The sequence below is a fragment of the Etheostoma cragini genome, chromosome 11 (genome assembly GCF_013103735.1).
Source record: "Etheostoma cragini isolate CJK2018 chromosome 11, CSU_Ecrag_1.0, whole genome shotgun sequence".
Taxonomy (NCBI): domain Eukaryota; kingdom Metazoa; phylum Chordata; class Actinopteri; order Perciformes; family Percidae; genus Etheostoma; species Etheostoma cragini.
This window is the reverse complement of record NC_048417.1, coordinates 10852340-10877339: the sequence shown is the minus strand read 5'-3', so window position 1 is coordinate 10877339 and position 25000 is coordinate 10852340. Positions and strand designations below refer to the sequence as shown.

Sequence of the window (25000 nt, the reverse complement as noted above, 5' to 3'; positions counted from 1 at the left end):
TGAGCAATCCGCACATGTTGAGAAAGAGAAAGTATTTGCTGTAGAGGTAATTATAAAAAGTTGCAAAAGAATTTCCTTTAATTAGTCAATCAAGTTGAGAGGTTTTAAGAAACACTAGTGGATGTTCAGACTATTATCATGACAATTGTCTTTTAAAAAGGGGAATTGGTAATTAAGCAACGTTTTTACAAAGCCTACATATGAAAATCCACACAACGAAAACCTTAAGGAATTTACTTTTCATGGTTCTTTAAGGTCTTTCCTTTCCACCGCGATCCCTGCGTGTCCTCTGTTCTAACTTTCCCATGCCCTATGTCTGAGCAGATAGCTTCTTTGGTCCTGACCTTGCTCTAAATTTCAGCACTAGACACAAAGCTGCGGCATGGCTGATGCCGTCTGACTCAGACTGTCGGGGTGTCACAGCACAGCAGAAGTGCAGACCACAGATACACAAATGTGTATGGCTACAGTGCTTTATTTGATAATACAGCTTCTAGAAAGTTAGATGTTTTTGCAGATCAGTCCAGTATACAATACATGTTTTTGATGTTAAAAGTGGGCCTACTTTTCATATTGTCAAAAACTAATTGTCATCCCCTACATCACTTATTATTAGAATTCAAAACCGTTGTAATTTTGACAAAACAGATTTGAACGCATATGAAATCGTGACTTAATCCATAAAATTCACCAAATCTCTTGTAAAGTTATAGTCTCTGATGCTTTTTCAGCTGTGCTTCTTTACATGTGACATGTCTGAACTGACCACGACCCTGTGACTCGTCTACCCCGCAAGGCTCTCGGGATCATGGGAAATGGTGTTGTTTAAAAGGCCTGTTAAAAAAAAAGATTTAGATGTTACAAAATAAGAAATTGTTTGCGCTGGAAACAGACACACCAGTTGCCCTTCTGTTTTGAATAACTAGCTGCTCGGTGAGTTTGTAGTTGTTTGTTGTAATATTAAACTGTACTTGATGTTGCCACAGTAACCATAGGTGATGCCAAATCAACCAGGAATAATAACAACCACAAGTGGCTTTCAGTATGAAAAAAAAATCCTCTCTGTAACTTTGATTTGAACGTTGCTGCATGAAAACAAGTTTATGACTGTAATTATAATACACCCAGTATGAGATATTAAAACCCAAGAGTCCATTCTTTAAATGTCAATATTCCTAAAGTCATCATTTTAAACGCTTTCCCCCAAAATGTTATTTGTTAGCTTTGGACACTTTTGGATCTGCACTTAATTTTAAATAAAAATTCAGTTGGTCTGAAAAATATGTGGCTGCACATTTGAGTTGAGGGGTGGTGTGGTTAAATATAAAAAAAATGTGTTTAGAACATTTTTCTTGTTCTGTCTGAAGGAGGATGGAGAATCTACTAAAGGTACATCTTACACAAATTTGACAAATAAATGAAGGAAGAAAAAGAGGACCTGAGAGCACGACAAAGAGCAACAAAGCACTGTAGCTGCATTTTCAAATCTGTGCTTTTGCAACACAACATAATGTAATCTCTCCTTGAGACGGAACGATTTTTATAACCTGCGCTGGCTGGGCCTTGAGCTGAAGAGACAGGCTGGGTGAAGGCTGTTTATTCCACGGTGTCCTTGATATAAACATGTGAAAAATCTCTGTTTTCTCTCTCAGCTAAATCAATAAAGACATTCGGCCTCTGAGCAATGTTCTTGCACTACTTCAAAAGTTTTTCATCCTGCCTCCATTCATAAGCGTGTCCTTCGACGCAAAAGAACAAGGGACGCTGAGGCCCTACTGACTGATTTCATGAATGTGGCTATGCACTCACTGTCATCCTTGCTCTCCAGTCCACACCAAAGACAACCTTCTTGAAGACCTTTGTCCCTTGTGTGCTACTGAGTGGTTCTCACCTTTTTTGGACCTGCGCCTCTTATCCATTATCCAGGTCCCTTACCGCGCCCCCATCTAATAGGATATAGGCTTATTGCCCTGAATATTAGGCCCTATTATTGTTATAACTATTATTGTTGTTAGACCTATTATTGTTTTTACTATTGTTATAAAAATCATCAAAAAAACATTTCATTGAATGAAAAATGTTCGATAGCTATGCTCATAGACTCCTTAAAGATAAATGATGACCGATAACGCTGTAGTACAGAGTTTATATACAGGGAGGAAAATAAGTATTTGAACACCCTGCTCTATTGCAAGTTCTCCCACTTAGAAATCATGGAGGGGTCTGAAATTGTCATCGTAGGTGCATGTCCACTGTGAGAGACATAATCTAATTTAAAAAATCCAGATGTCACAATGTCTGATTTTTTAACTATTTATTTGTATGATACAGCTCCAAATAAGTATTTGAACTCAATGTTATGAAAATCAATGTTAATATTTGGTACAGAAGCCTTTGTTTGCAGTTCCAGAGGTCAAACGTTTCCTGTAGTTTTTCACCAGGTTTGCACACACTGCAGAAGGGATTTTGGCCCACTCCTCCACACAGATCTTCTCTAGATCAGTCAGGTTTCTGGGCTGTCGCTGAGAAAAACGGAGTTTGAACTCCCTCCAAAGACTCTCTATTGGGTTTAGGTCTGGAGACTGGCCAGGCCACGCCACAACGTTGATATGCTTCTTCCAGAGCCACTCCTTGGTTATCCTGCCTATGTGCTTTGGGTCATTGTCATGTTGGAAGACCCAGCCTCGACCCATCTTCAATGCTCTAACTGAGGGAAGGAGGTTGTTCCCCAAAATCTCACAATACATAGCCCGGTCCTCCTTTCCTTTATACAGTTCAGTCACCCTGTCCTATGTGCAGAAAAGACACCCCCAAAGCATGATGCCACCCCCCCAATGCTTCACAGTAGGGATTGTGTTGTTGGGGTGGTACTCATTATTCTTCTTCCTCCAAACACGGTTAGTGGAATTATGACCAAATAGTTCTATTTTGGTCTCATCTGACCACATGACTTTCTCCCATGACTCCTCTGGATCATCCAAATGGTCATTGGCAAACTTAAGGCGGGCCTTGAAATGTGCTGGTTTAAGCAGGGGAACCTTCCGTGCCATGCATGATTATAAACCATGACGTCTTAGTGTATTACCAACAGTAACCTTGGAAACGGTGGTCTCAGCTCTTTTCAGGTTATTGACCAGCTCCTCCCGTTCTGGGCTGAATTCTCACCTTTCTTAGAATCATTGAGACCCCACAAGGTGAGATCTTGCATGGAGCCCCAGTCCGAGGGAGATTGAAAGTTTAGTGACTGTTTAGCTTCTTCCATTTTCTAATGATTGCTCCAACAGTGGACCTTTTTTCACCAAGCTTCTTGGCAATTTCCCCGTAGCCCTTTCCAGCCTTGAGGAGATGTACAACTTTGTCACTAGTGTCTTTGGACAGCTCTTTGGTCTTGGCCATGTTGGTAGTTGAATTCTTACTGATTGTATGGGGTGGACAGGTGTCTTTATGCACCCAACGACCTTAAACAGGTGCATCTAATTTAGGATAATAAATGGAGTGGAGGTGGACATTTTGAATGCAGACTAATAGGTCTTTGAGGGTCAGAATTGTAGCTGATAGACAGGTGTTCAAATACTTATTTGCAGCTGTATCATACAAACAAATAGTTAAAAAATCATACATTGTTATTTCTGGATTTTTCTTTTAGATTATGTCTGTCACAGTGGACATGCACATAAGATGACAATTTCAGACCCCTCCATGATTTCTAAGTCGGAGAACTTGCAAAATAGCAGGGTGTTCAAATACTTATTTTCCTCACTGTAACTTGATACTCTGATGTCCCGTTCCCATAAAGGCAGCATGGAACTGCACTACATAAAGCTGCTATCCCCCCTCCCCCCCACTCAGAACTTTTACATCATTCCCACACAGTTCCCCCTTCTTTGCTTATTATTTTTCTGGTCAAACTCCTCTGTAATCACCTCTGAGGGAAGCCCCCCTCCCCCCTCTCTATCAGTTAGCCAACCCTAACCTGCAACCCTCCTATGAGCAATTAAGATAAACCTCTAATTCATCTGCTTTATCCAAACCTGTCTTTCTCAGTCTCTTATTCACTTGACCTCCACTACTCCCTTCCTACAAACCACCTCCACCCCACCCCTCCTCCCCCCATCCTCCTTCAGTGACAAGGCAAGGAGAGCATTGAGTCATGACATCATAACTCACCAGCTCCTGTTTTCACGGTTAAATCAATATCAGTGTGTCCGAGTCAAGGTTGGAGGCTGGCCTTCACAGCTCAGTTCTTCCTACTTCTTTCTCATAGAAAATCATATAAATTGTCCCTAAAATAATTAAGCCTTCAGATCCGTCGCTGGCCTATATTTTTTACCGGCTGCTGCCTGATAAACAGCATTGCCAGAGAGTCAAGGTAGTGCTGAGAATAGAACTGGGCTTGGATTCCTTATGTCCCTCTATGCCTTTTCCCTCATTTTCTCACAGTTAATAACACAATCTGTTTCATTTACCAGGCCTACTGCTTTTTATTTGTAACCTTTTATGTTGTGTGACACATTGTGCCATCATTCTCCTTTTGTTATTTTATCATTAGCCTTTTCTTAACCTTTTACATATGAGAAGAAAAAAGTGCTTTTGATTATTGTCTGGTGGTTTCTTGCAAAAATATCCTTTTTATATTGCTCGGTCTCGAATATGCATAGCCCTGAAAAGCAACTGTATGTTTATTTGTTTTTGTGAGAGAGAGAGAGAGAGAGAGAAAGAGAGAGAGAGAGAGAGAGAGAGGTTGCCTGAGTCTTGGGAGGCGGAGAATGCAGACTGACAGAACGAGCGCAGGGACAGACGGGAGCTAATATAAACGAGCTGCCCTTCCCTCGGGGCTATCAGAGGCTAAGAAAACAGCGCTACCTCTGCCACTGACCCCCGGCGCTTCAAAGAGACAGGGGGACTCTGGCCCATGTAGAGCGGCCATGGCCACGCTGGAGGGCTGCCGCTGTCGGGGTGCAACTGGTCGAAACAACAACAGCATCCTCTACAGCATTTTGAAGAGTGACAGCCTTGCGACCGCCGAGGAGCAGCAACATCAACACCAACATCCCCAACAACCAACATTGCAACACTTGCTCCATAAGACCTCGTCCACTGCCGCCCCAGCCTCGCTGCAGGAGCTCCGGCAGCAGGCTTGTTCCTGCGGCTCGACGCGGCGCAGAGGCATCCTCCGCTCTCCGCAGGTGACGTGCAAAGCCGCCTCGGCGGTTCTGGTGAAGACGCTGCGGTTCGTGAAAAACGTCCCCTGTTTTAGTGAGCTGCCTGAGGACGACCAGCTGATGTTGATCCGGAGCGGCTGGGCGCAACTGCTCGTGCTGGGACTCGCGCAAGACCGGGTGGACTTTGAGACCACGGAGACCGTGGAGCCCAGCATGCTGCAGCGCATCCTCACGGGTTTACCGGACAGGCAGAGCGAAGTGTTGGCCGGCCAGAGCAGGGGGCTGGCCGGGGTCTCTGTCGTGGATATCGAAGCTATCAAAGCCTTCCTGAAGAAGTGCTGGAGTGTAGATATCAGTACAAAGGAGTATGCGTATCTGAAAGGAGCTGTGCTTTTCAACCCAGGTAGGTAAATACCTGCGCATCAAAGTTATTTAACTCATATTGTCAGAGCTCCTCTCATGCTGGGTTTATTATACGCTTAATGATAGTCTTTTATTTGGTCTATTATTTTTAATATAGACCTATCCGTTTACTTGCAAATAAAATATACTATAGAAGATAAGAATTTAGCTTAATGGATATACACCCAGGTTTTCTAACAGAAAAAATAAATTATTGGAGGTGCAATTACTTAAATAATCAAGGCAAGCCATTTTGAGGAATGTGGGTAACACGTGTTACTCTCGTATTTACAGCATGTATCGTAAACATACTTAACTTTGCTTTCTACTCCTCTCACTCGCATCCTCTTATCCATGTCATACTTTCCAACTGCTATCATTCTTTCCCCAGATGTGGAGGGTTTGCGCTGTCTCCACTACATCCAGTCTCTGCGCCGGGAGGCGCACCAGGCTCTGAACGAGCACGTCAGGCTGATCCATCGCGAGGAAACGACGCGGTTCGCCAAACTGCTCATAGCTCTGTCCATGCTGAGGGCCATCAGCCCGCCGGTGGTTGCGCAACTCTTCTTCAGACCCGTAATAGGGACCGTCAGCATAGAGGAGGTACTTATGGAGATGTTCTACGGGAAGTAGGTCCATGGTGGACTGGGGTGAATTCAGCACATTCCGCTGCCAGATGGACTGAATGGCTCCAAAGCTCGTACTGGGTAAGAGGTTAGGGCAGATGAAGAGAGGATAGTAGGGACTGAATTTACAATTACTGTTCTTCAAGGACTATGAATTGACCAACACAGTCAGAGTGTGTGTGTGTGTGTGTGTGTGTGTGTGTGTGTCTGCATGAGAGAAAGGAAGAGTGTTGAAGGCAAGAGATGTTAGGAAAAATACAAAGCAGCTGCTGGAATTAATAACTTATTTGTTTTTATACAAACTATTTTTCTATAATAAAAAAATACTCAGAACTTTTTTTCTGTCCTTGTGTGATATCAGCTATGTCATCACTGACACACTTTTCACTGCGGCAAGTGTGAAATCAGTCCTATATAGTTCAATTCCTCACACCGGCTGCATACTGTCCAGTACAGCAGGTGAGGGGGAGAGTTTAATAGTGGCACTGTGACTTCAAAATACTGGTGAAATGCCATGTTAGACCACCAGAGTGCAACAGCATAACACACGGAGCATATGCAGATGCATTAACCTCCCATACACCAACACACAGAGGTAAAAGTGCCTCTGGTAATGTTTCAACTCTCTCTCCAGCTCTGGCCATTGCAATGTCCCATTTTTCTGGATGCAGACAAATGCCCCTGGCAGAAAGTACAGAGGCAGGATGGAAGACTGATTTGCCATAAAAAAAACATCTGGAGACTGAAAACAAACGTAAAGACAGATTAAATTGCTATTGGCAACACATTCTATACAATTCAAAGTAATGAAACACTGTGCCAAATTGAGGAAACGATTTCATGTATTAGCCCATTCAAAATAATCCCACAAAATAATTGTCCAGAAGGTTACTATTTTACATTTAGACGTGTCCTGCTATGCTAAATTTTGGATTATACCCTAACCCAAATAAAAGGAAAGGAGTGAAAATGAGTAAGAAAGATATGGACAAAGATGGCTACATCTTGTATAAATCAGAACCGTTGAATGACCTCCTGTTCCTGAGTAGACTTTAAAACAGGGAGCATTGCCATCAGTAGCTGTGCAACTAACTGACTGGGTGTGTGTGTGTAGAGGAGGCTGAGAGTGAAGGGCGGTAGAAGTAATAATCACAAGTCACAAAGTAGAAGTTTCAGCAATCAACAACCTTATTGAACCGCACTGTGATGCAGAGTGAAACGGACTAATGGGATCAAAAAGGATCACCAGCCGCATTCATATGTCTGATGGAGGTGTTCTATAGATCTTATTGAGTAAAGCTTGTCAGGGATCTTTCCATTAACCCTCACTTCACATGTATTATGAACTCAAAAGGCAGCCTTATCTGTTAGAGCATCGGCTGTTTGTTAGTTACAAAAAAATATGTATATAGATACATTTTCCAGTAGCCCATTTCTAGGGTTCAAACCACAAAGCGGTGTAGGAATGAGCTAGAGACATGAAACTCGGGGAATAACTGGAAATGGTGTGCATGTGCTTCTAAAGAAACATGAACCCAAATCGGCCACATGGTGGCGCTGTAATTGAGGCTTCAAAATGCAAACTCTGAAAAGCCTCCAGGATCATTAAGGTCCGCCTAGAAAAGCTGCCATTTTTAATTTTTTGAAAACATTTTTGAGATCTCCTACACCGTAGTGTATGTCCATATCTCAACTATAGCTACAAGTGCAAGATAGAGGAGTGGCATTGCACACATTTTTCTATAAATCACTTACTCATTCTCCAATAATCACAAATCTCTCAGGATATGTCCTCATAAGTACCTGAACCATGCCCTAAAAGTTTCATTAAAATTGAAAACTGCAGGTGATGTAGCGCAAATCCGGCTATAAAAGACTAAACATTTGTCCAATCAACACAAAACCTCCAGGAAATGTCTACATAAGGATACATAGAATGACACATACACTGCAAGTCTCATTCAAATTGACCACTAGGGGTTGCTTAAAACGCACAATAACTGGACGTGGAATGACACAAATCCAGGGTTGAGCTTAGAATCGCAGCTTGTGGCTTTATTAAGGCTCGAGCAAAGCTCGGTGAAGACCCTATTGGAACTGAAGGAATTATTATTCTTCCGGCAAATTAATTGCTTTTTTAGAGGCCCAACATATTAATAAACTCACCAAAATTGGCGGTTGCATCAAGTTTGAATTTTTATTGAAAGTTCAAAATTAGTTATGTGGACCATTTCCACATGTCGTACTTTAACGAACTTCTCCTAGAGATTTCATCGGATCAACGTCAAATTCAGTCAGTCTCATCTAAAGACCGCAATGATGAAAAGTTATTAAAAGAAAAACGTTTTGTCAAACGGTGTGGGCATGGTATGACGGCCATTTTAAGTGTTTAGCGGTGAATGAGAAAGTAGCTGAAACTACAGTGTACATTGTCATATCTGGTTGAAATTTCCCACAATCACCAAGAGTCCAGGCCTGAGGACATCTACAGGCCAATATGGAGTTTTGGAGACAGCGCCACCAACTGGCAACAGGAAATCAGCCTTATTTGACAAACATCATCCGATTTACATGAAACTTATGTGTGATCTACATGGGATACTGAGCCGCCCCCAATACTTTAACCTTGTCCACTTAAGGCCACATCACATTTTAACCGTTTAAGGTACAGTCTTGTAAGGTGAGATTGAACTCAGCAGAGACTTCCTTTTTTATTGGTGATGTTTGACCCACCCCCTATTAATCAGCCACTCCCCCTTTCACAGATAATGAACTGTATGACGTAGAGTCTTATGTGAGTATAATCGAACTCAGGGAGTTCTATCTTCATTGGTGACAATTTGCAGTGTCTGAGAGCCGCACAATTGCGCGGTAGCAAGTAACGGCGTCCGCCAGTAACCCCGATGCACGCACATTAGCAAGGGCCTGTCCAATGCTGCATGCAGCTTTAATTACTTTTATAATTTGTAACTGAGTATCTAATTTAGTTACTTTTTGAGCGCACATGGTGAATGGAGTTAGAGAAAATGACATACCAGCTGGTGCATACTTGTGTACTGCTCATCTTTTTCCTTTCCATATTTTGTAAAGTGTTCTGCCATATTTTAGCAATAAGAAATTACTTTCATACTGTATATTCAAACAAACAAACTGGTGTCTCATAGCAACAATAGAATCAAAGATAGAATGGAATAGAATCAATAACCCTTTGGATTGAAAACACAAGAATACAAGTTGTTAACACACTGAATACTAGGACCCTACTTTAGTTTAACACAGATTCACTCAGACAGCAGTTATTATCAGAGAGTCATTTGACTGTGCCAATCCAAAAGTTGCACATTGCAACAGGAGAAAAAACAACAACAAAAAACACTTGAAAAAATAGAATTCAACTCCACAGATATTCAAACAATTTCTATCTCAGTTCACTTGAAGAACAAGTATGATGTTAGCTGAAGGACAGCGAGGAAACGCTCACCTAATGTGAATCTGACGGGAGAGTTCACCTGATCATCCGAGAGGACTTGCTGGCCAGTCTCCTCGATCAGCTCCAACAAAGAGAGAGGGCAGCATTTGGGGGCATGAGAAAGAGCTGATGCAGAGTGAGATGTGTGACTCAGCTGGCTGAAGGTGTCCCATCCCAACCCAGGGAAACAGATCATCTGAAATCATCATCTGGAGTTTGAGAACTTTCTGGAGATGGAAAGGGCTCAAGCTCAGGAGGTGAAGGATAAATTGAGCAAGATAGAGGAAGCTCTCCGAGAACAGGAGAAGGAGGCAAAGGAGATAGGTTCCCATAGAACCCAGCCTGATGAGGCTCCGGCTGAACGTGTCCACTCCCCACCAGGGGAAACAGAGCGTCTGAAATCCCAGCTGGAAAAAGACCCAAAAGGTCTGGACCTGCAGACCTTCATTAATGAAGACCTGAAAGTCGATTTCAAAGCAGACGAAGGGAGAGAAGCAGGCCCTTAAAAATCATCCGTCCTTCAAGCCACAGAAAGCCTGAAGCTGACACAACAGGAAAAATAGCAGGAGTGGCAGAGGACTGAAAGCAACTTGAGGTCCCAGCTGGTAGTTCTTCAGAACCAGATAATGCAAAAGCCAAAGAAGTGGTACAAAAAGCTTCTGCCTGGCTGAGGAAGAGGAAATGCATTTATAGTGTCTGTGTCTGTCTGTCTGTGGGTCTGTCTGTCTGTGGGTCTATCTGGGTCTGTATGGTTAACCCTCCTGTTGTCCTCGGGTCAAATTTGACCTCTTTAAAGAATGTCTGTATCTGATATATGGGTTTCTTTCTAACCAAATTACCACAAAAATGGAATGGAGATCTTACAACACTCTTTGCAAATACAATTGATCACTTTCAGTCCTGAAGAAACTCATCTGTACGTTCCTCTGATCTAACTATTAGTTAAAATTCATAATTTCTCACCTCAAATACTAGGTATAATTCTATATAAATAATGGTTATTGACCATGACTTCTGAAAAGTACTGCAAAACTAGTGGTAGTAAGGTGGTGTTAGTGAGAAAAAAAAAGTCTGAAAAAGGGACAAAAGGTCAAATAAGTTTCCATTATTGACCTGGAAGGACAACACAAGTGTTAGGAGCAAGGTCTTCAACTGTGCCTCAAAGCAGCAATGGCTTTGCCGCCGTTCTGTTTATATGAGGCACAGAATAACCTGTCCACAATCAAAACTAAATGACACTGGAAGGAAGAAGTTCAAGACAATAACTAGGCCTGCATGATTTGGGAAAAAATATAAATAACAATTATTTTAGCACGATTCTCTGCCACGATTACAAAGTGTAATGTTTATTGTGCACGTTAACCATGACAAAATAACAACAAATTGGCAGTACCAAACAAATTTCTTTTGGTACAAACACAGAGGATTCAATGAAGAGAAGGGAGAGCACTGCAGCGCTTGGAGCACTTTAAAACCTATTTTACACATTCTATGTTTAAATCACAGAAGAAAGTAGTGTTTGTGATGCAGTCGACTCCTAAAATAAGATGAGAATCAAAGTAATTACTTTTTTTTCCCCAAAAATAAAAATGTCCAAAATTCTTGAGATCGCGAATTTATAACGATTAATCGTGCGGACCAAATAATAACCCGAGAACACGAGATACCACCAGGGCGTTTATGCAAGACCACCACTGATAACTCTCACACACCTCCCGGTGGGCTGACACGGCTTTGCAGGAAAAGACAACACTGACACAGAAGCACAAACAAACACAAGCGCCACCCTGGCACATACCACTGTGGACTTTGCTCTGAAGATATGCTTATTTACAGAAATGGAAAGGCTCCTAGACTATTTGATTCAAGTAAAAGTAGGCTACTGTTACTTTAAAGTCTTAAAGAAGTACTTAGATAGTAGGCTAGGTCAGTTAATACGTACTTTTGAGTTTACTTGTAATAACAAAAATGTACGATGATAAGGATATTTGATGAACCTTTTAAATACCACAATTAGAATATAAAATAAAGTCCATTAACACATCAACGTACACATGTCCACACATGCACAAACACACATCTCCAAAACAATGATTAGGCTATAAATGATCAATTAGACAACTGCCTTCCTCAGTGTACTCTTATAGAATTAATAAGCCTTATATTCAAAGAGGTCAAAACTCAGACAATAACACAGAAACAGACAAGCAATTCATAAAAAGAGCTAGGATACTGTGGCAAACACACACACACTAACTAAAGCAAAGATAGCTTCGGCACACACACACAAACACACACACACACACGCACACGCACACGCACACGCACACACGTTGTACTTACCTGTCTGAGCAGCATTCTGCGTGTCATGGGCACCAAATCAAATCCTCCACAATCTGCTCCGGGTTCGACTTCTCTGCGTTTATTCTCAGGAATGGCAAGTGCACTCAGCTTCTCTGTCCCAACATTATTTTGTTGTTGCTGAAAAACTATCCGCAACCGCAACTGAAGTTAAAGGTCTCTCATCCACACTACTACGTTTTCTAAAAGGGAAAACACTTATGTCCTCATTACAAGTAGCCTATACCGATCTCCGTCCATACTACGAGATTGAAAAAAGTAAATCACAGTTCATTAACGTAGGCCTACACTGGGATTGCGCATTGTGGAAGGATATAATGTCGCTAAACACAGGAATTTTTGCTTGCTTCTAAATAACTTGCATGTGGGCAGCAGTAGCATAGGCTAGTAAAATTAAGATTTTAACTGCACAACAGCTGATAGCATCGACAACAAGCTCGAAACGCCTGGATTTGACTATTCAGGCTGCAAGGCCTCGCCTTGTAATGTTACGACTCCACTGCTCGTTTGTCCGTTGCTGCAAAACCTCACCTCGGGGACTTTTCCTAAGTCGGTTTATACGTTGCCATTGCAATGATAGGTCCGCTCTGACCACTCTGCTAAATTGATTTGAATGCGACCTTTCTATCCATTTTATTTCAATTGATAAGACCCAATCAGAAAGTGAGTATGTCATCATCGCTTCCAAAGGTCTCCAAAGGCGCAACCCCTACTGAGGTGGATTAATGCCACATGTGAAAAAAATGCATTGAGTTCTGAGATTAAAGTCAGATTTCTGACAGATGTGTCCGAATTCCTCTTCTCTACCTGAATTTTCAAACTGAAACAGGATTTTAAGGGCTCTGAAACGCCAGAGCAGCGTGTGGACGCCAGAGACACAGGCAGCTTTTTCTCTGCTGCAGCTGCTGATTTGCTCCTTTCTTATATCCCAAGTAGTACAATCACTGAGATAAAAACTACTTATGTAAAATTAAAATGACAGATTTCTAAAAATACCTTCTAAAAGTACAGCTACCCAAATAAACACTTTGTCAGATGTTATTTGTTCTTCCATCCCTGCTTACTTCTGTCTATCTCCTCCATGTTCCCTCTTGATGGGGTCGATTTTCTCTCCAATTAAGCCCTTAATAGCTCTGAGTTGTAAAAAGTCGATTAATCCTGTGTCTGCTAATAAAAACTCCAGCTGTCTGGCAGGAGGCTTCCAACCCGCATCACCAGCTCTACTTGTGCTGGACAACGTGTTGTGTGTGCTTGCATGTGCGCACACCTCCAACTGTTGGCATCTTTATTAGGCCTAAGGGAATTCCAATGGTTGTTCATTTGTGTTTTTATTGATACAGTTATACCTGCTTTTTTATTTGTGTTCACAGTCCGTAACCATCTGAGCTTTACAGCTGCTTTTGTGCACCCTGACACCAACAACAATATCCATAGCTTGTATTTTATGGTGACTCTTCACTCAGTCTTTCGCTCACTTTCTCCCTTCCTCTCAGTTTAACTTCATCCCTGTCTTTTCTTCGTTGCCCCAGTTTCTCCTTTTCTCTGTTCTCTTTAGGGATTGACAGATAATCAGTAAATCTGATTACTGTTTCTATGTTTACCAGTGTTAAATCCCAAACACCCCTTGCAGGAAGTATGAATCCCCAGAAGATGGCACTATTTGGCAGCACTGCACCAACATTGTGTTTAGGTTGCCAAAAAAAAGACAAGCATGAAATAAGACTCCTTGGCTTTAAGCTCACATGTTTCTTTTATCTGTACTCCTTTAAAAGCTTCATCTTTGGCATTTCTGCCTCATTTGACAGGAGAGCTGGACAGTAAACATGGGGATAGAGATAGAGGTTGAATACCATGCAACAAAAGTTCCAGCCAGTGTCAAACCAGGGAAAGTCACACTCTCCCTATATAATTTTAACACCCACAAAAAATCATATAGTGAGTGTTATGACTATGAGGCTTAAGAGACCCCCATAGCAGCCCATTTTAAACTGAGATTTTCATTATGACCTCTGTCATTGCATGCTGTCTAATTGTTGACCTTTCTTCTATGCAGTCTGCATTGGTATTCTTCTGTAAATAATAGTTTGTTAATTTTATATTATGTAATGTGAAAATCACTGCGAGACAGCACCACAAGCATACAACTGGACACTAGCTCTTCCTTTTTTTGTACAGTAAATCTCTCATGATTCAGTGTTTGCAAAGCACATTTCACAATTCCCCTGTAGAGGTTTGTTCATGGGTTTTGAATTAAACTTACTCCAAATCTGTCTTAAAATAATAGGTGCTCATATAAACATCAAAACCCTATTTGCTTGTTGTAATCATTCCTCCAGGTCACATTTGACATAACAATATCCTTCCTAATGGCTATTAATGTGGATTTTTAGGAGTGTAATCAGTACATAAGGCAGTCATGACTTACTGTCAACAAATGGTCAAAGTTAGACAAAAAAGAAAAACATCAAAAGGAAATCAATGTTTTTAATGTGCAGTGAGAAAGTAACGGCAACTGATTATGATTGTGTTTCTATAAAGATAGACATTTCTTTCCAAGTGAAAATCGTGTTTATATATTTATATAAATATCTATATTATATATAGAATACATATCTATTTGCTATGCATACTCAAAAAATCACACCTTCAAATATATTTAAAAAGTCTTTCAAAACACAAATGTTTTCTTTCCTTAAACATGAACTATCCAAATGAACCAACGTAATTATCAGGATGGGAATAATAATATGTTTTATAAACCAAAACATTGAAAATGCTTAATTTTGAATTAAGAACAGTAGAGGACATATTTTTTTCATGTGGAATTCAGAAGCCACCGTAACCTCTTAACAAACCAGGAACCACATTGCAAGTGTACAAAACCAGCATAACACTTATACACAAATCCCCTTTCTATGGTAGATGAAATGCAAATAAGTAAGACTTCTCAAGCAAACTCTTTTCTGTTATAAAAATAGAATTCTTTTTAAAATAATCTACAGATTTCCTTTTAAGGTGAGGCATTTCACTATCACTCTAAAACAGCAAGGCTGTTGGTTTCAATAGAAAATATGAAGCTTAAGAGAGAGACCTGCCAGTCCATCGGTCTATCTGATTGGAGAGGACTAGCACTGCCCCCCAATTGCTCCTCCTTTTCAGTCCCACGGAAAGGTATATTTTTTGCCAGTTCCTCCTTCTTTTTGCATATTCTATGATTTTTTAAAAGAGAGTTTTTGTTTAAACTAGATACACCTTTTACAGGTAAACGAAAAGAAGTTTCAGCTCCTTGAAGCTCCTGAAATGTCCAGGCAATTCCAAAAGTGTTAAAAAATGTTTTTTTAAACTACACAAAGATTTAAAAACAAACAAAACAAAACACGAGAGTGCAGGTACATGACATACTGGCTTTCCAAACAAGCACATTAAAATAAGAATAAAAACAATCGTACTAAAAAGTGAAATTAAAAAATATACAACTCTGTATAACAAGTTAAAGCAAAGTCCTGTAGTAGAGAAGGCAACAAACATGATTGAAGAAAACAAACAAAAGAACAAAACAGGAAAACACTGATGCTACAAATAAATTGAAATATATGTACAAGACCCTGTTTTCCTTTTGTTTGTATGTATGCACATTTGTGTGTGTATGCGAGTGTGAGTGTGGCCGCAATTGCCATAGTGTGTTGGTTCTGTAATGTGTACTTCTTGCAAGTCTGTATCGCACTAGTAGATGAAACAGTGTTTTTATTATATCTCCTGTAGTTCCACATAGAAAACATCCTCTGCTGTCCACTTGGAAAAACTGTGTCCAAAATCCTGCTGTATCTCCATCACTTGCTGCCAGTTAACAACAGTTGGAATGAAATAGATCCAAAACACTTTTTGCTGAACTCATGACCATGAACTGTGTTCCTAAAAGCTACCGGTCTGAGCCCACCCATGTCTGGCTCTGATCCTCCTGCAGCCGATGCTGAGCCTGTTCATCATTACCAGATGACGCTGGAGATGCTGGTTTCTCTTGGTAGCAAAGGGAGCATGGCATTGTTAGCGTGTGCTTCCTCCAGGCTGTGCTCTCGGCTCTTCCCAGGAGGCCTCTGTCCGTTCAGCAGTGTCAGTGGGATGTTGCAGTAGGTGTGCTGGTTCCCCAGAGAGGAGAGAGGCGGCAGGGTCCCTCCTGGGGGTAAGTCATACTCGTAGCTGCGGTAGTAGTGTTTCTGCCTCATGGTGGTGTGGTAGGTGTTGTGGAAAGAGGAGCGCAGCTCGGGGTGGGCGGTTGCCATGGCGGTCGAGGTGGCTGCTGCCATGGAGATGGCAGAGACGGTCTGCAGCTCTCCGAAGGGGCCCTGCTCGCTGACGTCCAGCGCCGGCTCGTGGGTGAGCATGGGCTCTGTGCGCCTGAACGGCATCTCGTACTGCAGCTGCTTCCAGAACTTGGAGTTGAGCTTGTTGCTCTTTGGGCCACGCCACTTGATGACAGTAAGGGTTTTAATGGTATGCTTGAGGGCCTCCACCTCCTGGTAGTTCATGATGCCGCGCAACTCGGCACACTCAATCAGGATGACTTTGATCTCACCAGTTACCAGCATGTTGCGCAGCCGTGTCTCCAGCTCAAAGATGCTCCAGCCTCGCCGCACCACGTAGTTGGGTGTCATAACTATAATGAGGCGCTTGCTCTGGTCCACACAACGTGCCACGTCCTCTATGTAGGCTGTAGGAAACAAGAGGTAAAAAAGGAAAGAACACACATACATGAAAGCAGAAAAATAGTTGAGTAATGCACATTCGGCATATTTTGATCCAAATATATGATTTAATGAGGACAAGGGCACAACACTTAACAATGATGGATGAACATACAGCATCAGACACAAAACTCAAGACAGTGACAGGTGGTTATTTTGCTGTCCACTTCCAGTATTTGATCTAAAAAAACAGTCTGCAATTTATAGTGGGAAGTGAAAGACAAATGGACTGTATGTGTGTAAATAACATGTATAAAAAATGTGGTCTTTGTACAGTTGAACATGTGCCTTTTGTTCTGATGCAGTGTAAAAATGTAAATTATTATTATATGCGCTGTAATCAATACTCTGAAGGGGAGACCCACAGACAACTAAATGGCTCTAGATGGGGGCAATGATTGATAAAGCAGCATAGTCTATAGTCTGAGTGACTGCTACTGAATTGGGCCTGGTGTTTCAGATCACACAACAGTGCCACTCTCAGCGTCTATTTGAAACTTCCTAGGAGCAGGTAAATGACAGCAGCTGATACAAGAGGAAAAGACTGAGGACGAGTACCTCCAAAGAGTCGTGTTTCATCCTGGTAATGCTCATTGGTGAGACCTAAACATAAACATTTTAACATTTAGGTCACAGGCAGAACACAGTACAGACACAGAAACATGCTCAACATAGTTGTAAAAGTGGCCGCATCTTCCCTCCCTCATCTTTCTATTTCACATATGATTAATCACATATCATGTTTCCCTGATTGGACATTCATCAACAATGATTTTTGCTTGGCACTGATGCTGGCGGCAATTTTCTTTTGATTAAAGGAAAGAGCCGGCAGGGCTCAGAGCCTTCACACATTTCCCACTGATGTTTAATTCTATCTGGACCAACTAGGACGTGTTTGCGTTTTATCTGTTCCGCATGAAACCTAAATTAAAAACACACAGAAATACTACTAACTAGAGCACACTGTGTACCACTGGCACGGACGAACTACTAAGCAGATAGCACGCAAGAGAATTTTTTCAAACAGAATCTTTGGATATGTATTAATGCATGGGTGAAAACCAGGGAGAATGCTAAATTTGTTCAATATATCCGCTCCTGGTATACACTAAACCATATTTCCATGTCTGTACATAATATAAGAACAGCCATTGTGAAATAATATGGTCTTTTTTTAGACAATAAAAAACAATAGGTTCTTGGCGATAGTATTTGACTAAATGTTGCCTTTTCCTTTTTCAATTATTTGAAAATTTGGAACAATCATCCTCGCATGTGTGAGTGTGAATGTACTCTGCTTGAATCGGCCCAAACAGCACAAAACATTGAAACAAGAGACAGTGACAGTGAAAAACAAAACTGAAGACAAACTACACACAACAAACACATTTTTAAAATGATTGAAGTTAATTAGTTAACTTGGGCGCAGGAGCAGGCCCATGCTTCAACCACACCACTCAACACCGGTCAATTCTTCTTACTGTACAACTGGTTAACCCATCCTGTCCTGTTTCTCACCGTGCTTCATCTTGCTTCTGCTTAATCAAATCTAAAAAGTTAGACTAATGCTACCATTGATTACACCAAAGAATCAACTCAGCATGGATCTCAAACGGCAGAGCAATCTGTCAGATTCCGGCAATGATCTGTTTGAAAGCAATTCTCCTCCAGCCATTTTATTCCAGTCACTTCCGGTATCTGCCACAACCTTCAGTCCACTCTCTCCTTCGTCTGCGCTTCATGAGCTCTACCCCATTATTATAGATGCCATCTTTGGGGACACTGATGGTCTAAGGGAGTCCATACTCTTCCATTCCCATAACACAGTAGTTGTGGAAAGATCTCATTATCCAACCATCGCTGTTCATGTGAAGATTTACATTAATATCTGCCAAACACCTGTTAATTCTCGGTGCAGCTCCCCACAACAGCTCCTCAAATGTATTGTCCTGCTACTCGTTTCGTTTCGAAATACAGACTCTTGTCCCCAGAATTCAACATTCGTCCCACACCAGTCCCACCGTTTTCAGGCTCAATATTCAACTAACTCCACAGTTTCAACTACCTCCAAAACATTTTGAATATCCGGAAAGAAGCCATCCTTAACAGCAGTGCTTGATTTACTCTCTTTAACAGACTAGAATTGTTTCCAGACATATCATACCATATACCAGCTGCCCTTTCCCTCTCTTGACTTCATGGCTATCTGTAATTTTATCTACATTTTCTGTCTGGACTCCTATCTCAGCCCATACAAGGCACCGACCCAAAACATCAGTTTCAAATGGGCCGCCAAAGCTTTCCCTCAAGACCCACTGTTTCTCACCAAAACAGGGACAGATTCTGTTTTCACATGCATTTTCGCAGAGTCCTCCCCATTTCTGGCATATTTAAGGATACTATTCCAGCCATTCTTTCGTTAGTGGCACAGCTTCCACAGCAGCCCGACTGGGCATCTCAGCTCAAACCAATAACGTTCTCAGTTGCTCGTCATCTCAGGCATGTCGCTTTAACATTCGCAACAATCGTTACAACCTTAAGTCAGCTGACTATTCTCCTAGCCTTATAGTTATTATAATACAATACATGAACATGTGTGCAAGCATGTATACATAGACAGTCCCCGTGCTTACTTCCTGTTGGAATGAGGTCTCGATCTGGGATGAAGAGTTTGTAGCCGTAATGTTTCTCCAGGACATCAGGAAGGATCTCTAGGGCAAAGCGTTCCTCCTCCCTGGTCTCCTGACTCCACTGGTCAGGGTCCACTTTTGTGTAGGACAGGTATGCATCATAATCTTTGTTTTCTGAAACACAGTGAGAAACAGCAGGGAGCGGCACATGAATAAGGTGCAACAAATGCATGGATATCCAGCTCAAAATACACAATATCCTAAGAGTCCTCGTGGCACAATAAAAATTGCACATAGACTTATACTAGATGGGCAAAAATATGTAGACAACTTAAACATTACACCCATATTTGATAAAACCAAACCAATGCAGATGTCAGTATTTATAATGATGTAGAATAAAAATGACTCTTAAAAATGGTCATTGTTTACACTGATGTGCTGAATTACTGTTAATATATGCAGTCTAAAGGCTGACTTTACACCTTTTTACTCTAAAACTTTCACAAAACATTCATTCAAGACACACTGATTATAGTGTTTGTTCTCAATCAACCACAAAGTTCATTTTTATTCAAAACACTAAAACATTCAGCCACGAGAGTATTAGTAAAGTTGGTCACTGATGTTAGGTGATAAGGCTCGGCTCGTAGTGGATGTTCCGGTTCATCAAGTTCCAGTTGACCTTTTCTTCCTGAATCTCCCTTTGTTGATGTTGAAACAGGAAAAATTATTACCCAAACCATGCTTAAGCATCCTTAATTGAAACAATAAATTGGGGTAGGTACAAAAACACCCTAATCAAGACCTGTTCCCCAACTTGAAATTTCCCAGAAGACAGTGGGAAGAACTAAAAAGGCAGAAAATAGACGACAGGAAAAAAGCACTACTGGTGACATGTTCAGCGAGTCCTAGTCGTTATGCTCTGTAGAAGCAGGATTGTAGGCCAGTCAAATGGGGAAGAGGGGCTTTTTCACAAACTCTTTGAGGAGCGTACTTGGCTTTGAATCTCACTGGAAAGACCAGGGCTGCACTTGATAGGATCCAAATATCAAACAACGCTTTCAAATTAGCAACAGACCTCAAATTAACCACCTAGCAAACTTGGAAAATCAAAAACAGCTAGTATCCGTGGGTCCCTGACGGTATGACTGGAAGTTTTGAGTCAACAAAATATTGTGTGATAGATAATTCATGCTTCAGTAGAAACAATCCAATGATTCAAAAATGAGTTCAGTCTTTCCAGAATTTTTGATATGAAAGCCGAAAGAGTCAAAATACAAAGCAAAAAGAGAACAGAAGAATTGTTAACTTAAGCAAAAGTTAACTGTGGAGAAAAGTTTGACTTGAAATTCAGGCAGTTTGAGACCTCCCTATGGGCCTCCTTGTATGTTACTCAGGGAAGGAGCTTTGAGCCTGCCCGGCCCTCATGTCCTGCTATGTTGCCTTCGACAGCAGAGGGTGGGCATCACTCCATGACATATTGAGACTGATCTCTTTTTAAATGGGCAACAAATTGAAAAACTGTCTCCTCTCTTCCCTATGCACTGCAGCCATTGCAGCAATGCACACACACAATAACGTTCACCTCAACACCAAAAGTTGAGAGAGAGAGAGAGAGAGAGAGAGAGAGAGAGAGAGAGAGAGAGAGAGAGAGAGAGAGAGAGAGAGAGAGAGAGAGAGAGAGAGAGAGAGAGAGAGGAAATGGGCTGCTGTCAATGAGATAGATGAAGATGTTTGTATCTACCAGGGAGTCTGTTATTGATAGAGGGTCAGAACAACCACATGCACATGGGTATATAAACTGAACATATTCACATTCATAAAAACAAACCAACACAGGCACATACACAGTCATCTATGCTCGCTTGACATTTTATTTTGGATGAGAAAGGCCTGGTGAAAAAAGTGAGAACAAGTTGGAGTTCTTCAGACAGCAACAGAGAGTGTTTGTGATGGTTTGTGTTGTCTTTACCTCCATCCACGTCCTCACTGCCAAATTGCCTCCTATAGAAAAGCATCAGCTCTATCTTGTAGCATTTGTAGAGAGAGATGAGGAAGATGAGCAGCAGCAAGATTGCCCCCAGCCCTCCTGCCAGCTCTACAGTGTACATGAGCTCTGCTGAGGATGACACACAGACCAGAAAACACAGTTATTATAAATATATATTAATATTATATCTTATGAATACACAAAATAAGCTATTGACCCTTTTTCTGCAGCAGGTTGTCTTTCTCCATCTTCATTTTCCTGGTAAAGTTAAAGTATGAGGCACTTAATTGGACACATTTACATTTGCTGGAAGGCTGGACAATCATCAGCATTTTCAGAGCGAAGCAGCATCAATCTTCAGGGGGAAGAGACACAAGGCTCATAATGACTTTGGGAAAACCGAGAGGGCACAGCGCAGGGAGACACAGAAAATAAAGGGAATGACGGTCTCATTTGTTTGGAGGAGCATAGCAATGACACAGCTCTGCACTGTGGCTGTCGTACATAGTTGGATGAAGGCATTTTCAAAGAGGAGTCAGTCTACTCATCTCTCCTCTCCATCATCCATCTTCTCTCACTCGCGCTTTTCCTACCCCCTCTTTTCTTTCCCTTTGTCTCTCCACTCATTTTTCTTCTCTATTATCTCCTCTACATCTCCCCAGAGAGCTAGCTTAGGAATGGATGAGTTATGTTGTGTATGAAAGCAGCATTTACCTGGTTGGCTTAGCCGGAACAGGTTCTACCTTACACCTCTGTCACTGTGGACTGGAGCACTGAATATCTGCCATAGCAAACACATTGCCTCACAGATATGTACACTGCAAATACCTCTACACTTCTTTCAGTGGCATGAGATATTCCCACTTTATATGCAAGCTTTTTTTCCTTAATTGTCTTTCCCACAAGTAAGTGACAGTTAACTAAATAACTAAAATAGCCAAATAACAAATAACAGGTTTAAGTTAAGGCTTAAAATGAGACTAAATAATACTGTCAAAAAAACAAAGTGTAATAATGACACAATGGGGTTTTATGTGGGGTTATGTGCCGGACTATTTATTGACGACCGGGCGCAATGAGATCTGGAATCTCAGCTGGGACCCGAGATGTAAGTTACTGTTTCAGTCTTTATGCTAAGCTAGGCTAAACATCTGCCATAACCGACCCTAACTCTTGGAGAGAAAGCAAATAAGGGTCTTTCTCCAAATGAAAAAGTAGTATAAAGACAGATTTTCTGTATAAGTAGGCGCATTACCTTTGATGTTTTTGATCATAACTAATACTCAGAAAAAGAGCAGTGTTACAAATTTTGAACTGTCTCTTTCAATTTCTCTCCTTCTTCTAAGGGAATGAAAGGCAGCCTGCACAGAAACATCACATACGTGCTGCAGGGTTTATAAGTGATGCATTATGGGAGCGAAAACATTAAATAAACATCAGAAAAACGTGTCGAGAGAAAGAAATAAAGAAAGAAAGAAAGAAAGAAAGAAAGAAAGAACGAAAGAAAGTTAAATGAAGCTGTCTTGAGACTAAAAAGACCACTCAAAAGGAATTGGGCCATCTAAAAAAGACAGTCACAGAGACAGAGATTAAAGCAGGGAGACAGATAAAGACTTGCAATTGTATGCTGAACTCATTGGCCTGTTGGGAAAAGCTAAGGACCAATTTGCTGTTTAAACAGCCATCAAATTACCTCTTCTTACAGGGTGACAACCAGTGCATGAAAAGAGCTTCAGACAAGTCATGCTACAGAGCCAAAATAGTTACACAGCTGCTGGAGCACATTTAGAGAGGAATGACACAACCACATGGAGCATAAGCACAGATTGTTAACACACGCGTGAATGGAATAGGAAAATAAAAAAATGTAACAGAAAGGCTAAACAAAAGGAAATTGTTTTAAAAGAGTGAGTCTAACTGATCACAATACACAGAATTTTATTTTGAAGTGCCAGTTTAGATCCTAGATACCAAATATGTCTGACTGACATTCGGGAAAATGTGTATAAAATGACATGTACAAAACATCTAGAATATTTCTATTGATATGGCTTTAATAATAGTTGGAACAAGCTGATACAGAATATGTGTGATTGTGTCAGACAGTGTGGAATAAGATGCATTTTCCAACCTTAAAACCACTTACAGGGAAATACAAAAACTGCATGTTAAGGGGTTTACAATCCTCACGGCTTCAGGGGGAAACTTCAAAAAGCCCTTACCCTGCCTAAAGAGTTGGATGGTAGCATGGCGACGGCCATTACCATTTTCCACATAACAGGAATAATTTCCCAGGTCCTCCTCCTCCAGGGAGTCAATAGTCAGGGAAATGGCCACTTCCTGCTCCCCAAGATGCTCCTTGACAATCCTGCAAGACAAACAAACAAAAACTTACTCAGCAATGCTTCTCTGCAGCACTAGTTTGGGAAATAGTATATGAGACGTGGCTTTTTACTGGTTGTACCTCTTATCACTGCTAATGTACAAGAACGTGTAATTAGTGCAAGTGAATGTGATGGCAAGCAGCGTTTATGTGATAGGGCTTTAGGAGTTGTGGTCCAGAGTACAGCACATACAGAACACATTACGTTACAACTCCCAATGGTTTAGCCATAAAATGCCTGTGAGCAGCTTGTTTCAGTACAACTGTATCTCGATGACGTCCCTCTTGTATTACTGTAAGTACTTCAAGGTATGTTCATTTCTTTTCTCTGCACTCAAAACATAGGAGAAATGAGAAAATCAATAAGGGTTCTTCCTCGGAGTGTGCGGGGGGTGAAATCAAATAATGGCGATCAGAAGAAAATCTTTTTATAGCGGCTGCCATGGTAACGGAGAGAAGGAGAGAAAGTAATATTCCATAAAGTAAATGAGTGTCCCCCGCTGGGCTGGTTGAGCCTGATGAAGGAGAGAATAGGAAGATAATGCTCCCTCATACCTCAGACACACTACTTAGCCCACTTTGCAGCACCCTCAGCAAAAATTACACTTTGGAGGAAACGAGTGCAAATGAGAAAGAGATCTGTTTTTATGTGTGTGTGTGTGTGTGTGGGTGTGTGTGTGTGTGTGTGTGTGTATGTTTGTAAGAATGAATCATCTACTGTGTGTGTTAACGGCTGTGTTGAGAAGTAGGAGTGGGATGAGGAAAGTGAGTGTGTGTGTGTGTGTGTGTGTGTGTGTGTGTGTGTGTGTGTGTGTGTGTGTGTGTGTGTGCATGAGAGAGGTAGAGAGAGTGTGTGTGTGCTTGAGTGTGTAAGGGGATAATGACTCTCAAGCTTCTCTCTTCTCTCTCGCCTACTAGCCAATAAACTGCACATAAGGACAGCTTGTTGGGGAGATTTGGCATCAGTAATTGAAAGTGTATCATGGGCTTTGCGTAAAGAGGCTGAGGAAGTGCTGATGATATTTGTAGTTTAAGCTGAGTTTTTTTGTGCAATTGGGTTGGGGGGTTTTCGGCGAGGGAGAATATAAGCACGGGAATAATTCATGTCTCTCCAGGGAGCGGTGGCTACTTTGAAGCCTCCAGTTTCACATTATCACACTATATACAGTGGGTACGGAAAGTATTCAGACCCCTTTAAATTTTTCACTCTTTGTTTCATTGCAGCCTTTTTC

General features: G+C 41.4%; 2 protein-coding genes across 5 annotated transcripts in view; one reads left to right on the top strand and one right to left on the bottom strand.

Moving 5' to 3' along the window:
- Positions 1-4749: 4749 nt before the first annotated feature.
- On the top strand, positions 4750-6439 carry nr0b1 (nuclear receptor subfamily 0, group B, member 1). The gene is made up of 2 exons (XM_034885379.1): positions 4750-5565; positions 5956-6439. The coding sequence occupies exons 1-2, from the start codon at positions 4926-4928 to the stop codon at positions 6195-6197; spliced, it is 882 nt and encodes a 293-aa protein (XP_034741270.1). The 5' UTR covers positions 4750-4925; the 3' UTR covers positions 6198-6439.
- An 8075-nt stretch (positions 6440-14514) lies between these two features.
- il1rapl1a (interleukin 1 receptor accessory protein-like 1a) overlaps positions 14515-25000 on the bottom strand; it is a 160009-nt gene continuing 149523 nt past the window's right edge. Inside the window, exons 8-12 of one of the 4 annotated variants that reach the window (XM_034885376.1) lie at positions 23608-23753; positions 21368-21511; positions 19396-19566; positions 17321-17365; positions 14515-16728 (exon numbers count right to left, since the gene is read on the bottom strand). In XM_034885376.1, coding sequence (XP_034741267.1) covers positions 16007-16728; positions 17321-17365; positions 19396-19566; positions 21368-21511; positions 23608-23753 — 1228 coding nt within the window. In that variant the 3' untranslated portion in view covers positions 14515-16006. Of the gene's footprint in view, positions 16729-17320; positions 17366-19395; positions 19567-21367; positions 21515-23607; positions 23754-25000 lie in introns of all 4 variants that reach the window. The other 3 variants (XM_034885375.1, XM_034885378.1, XM_034885377.1) reach the window with 3 other exon arrangements.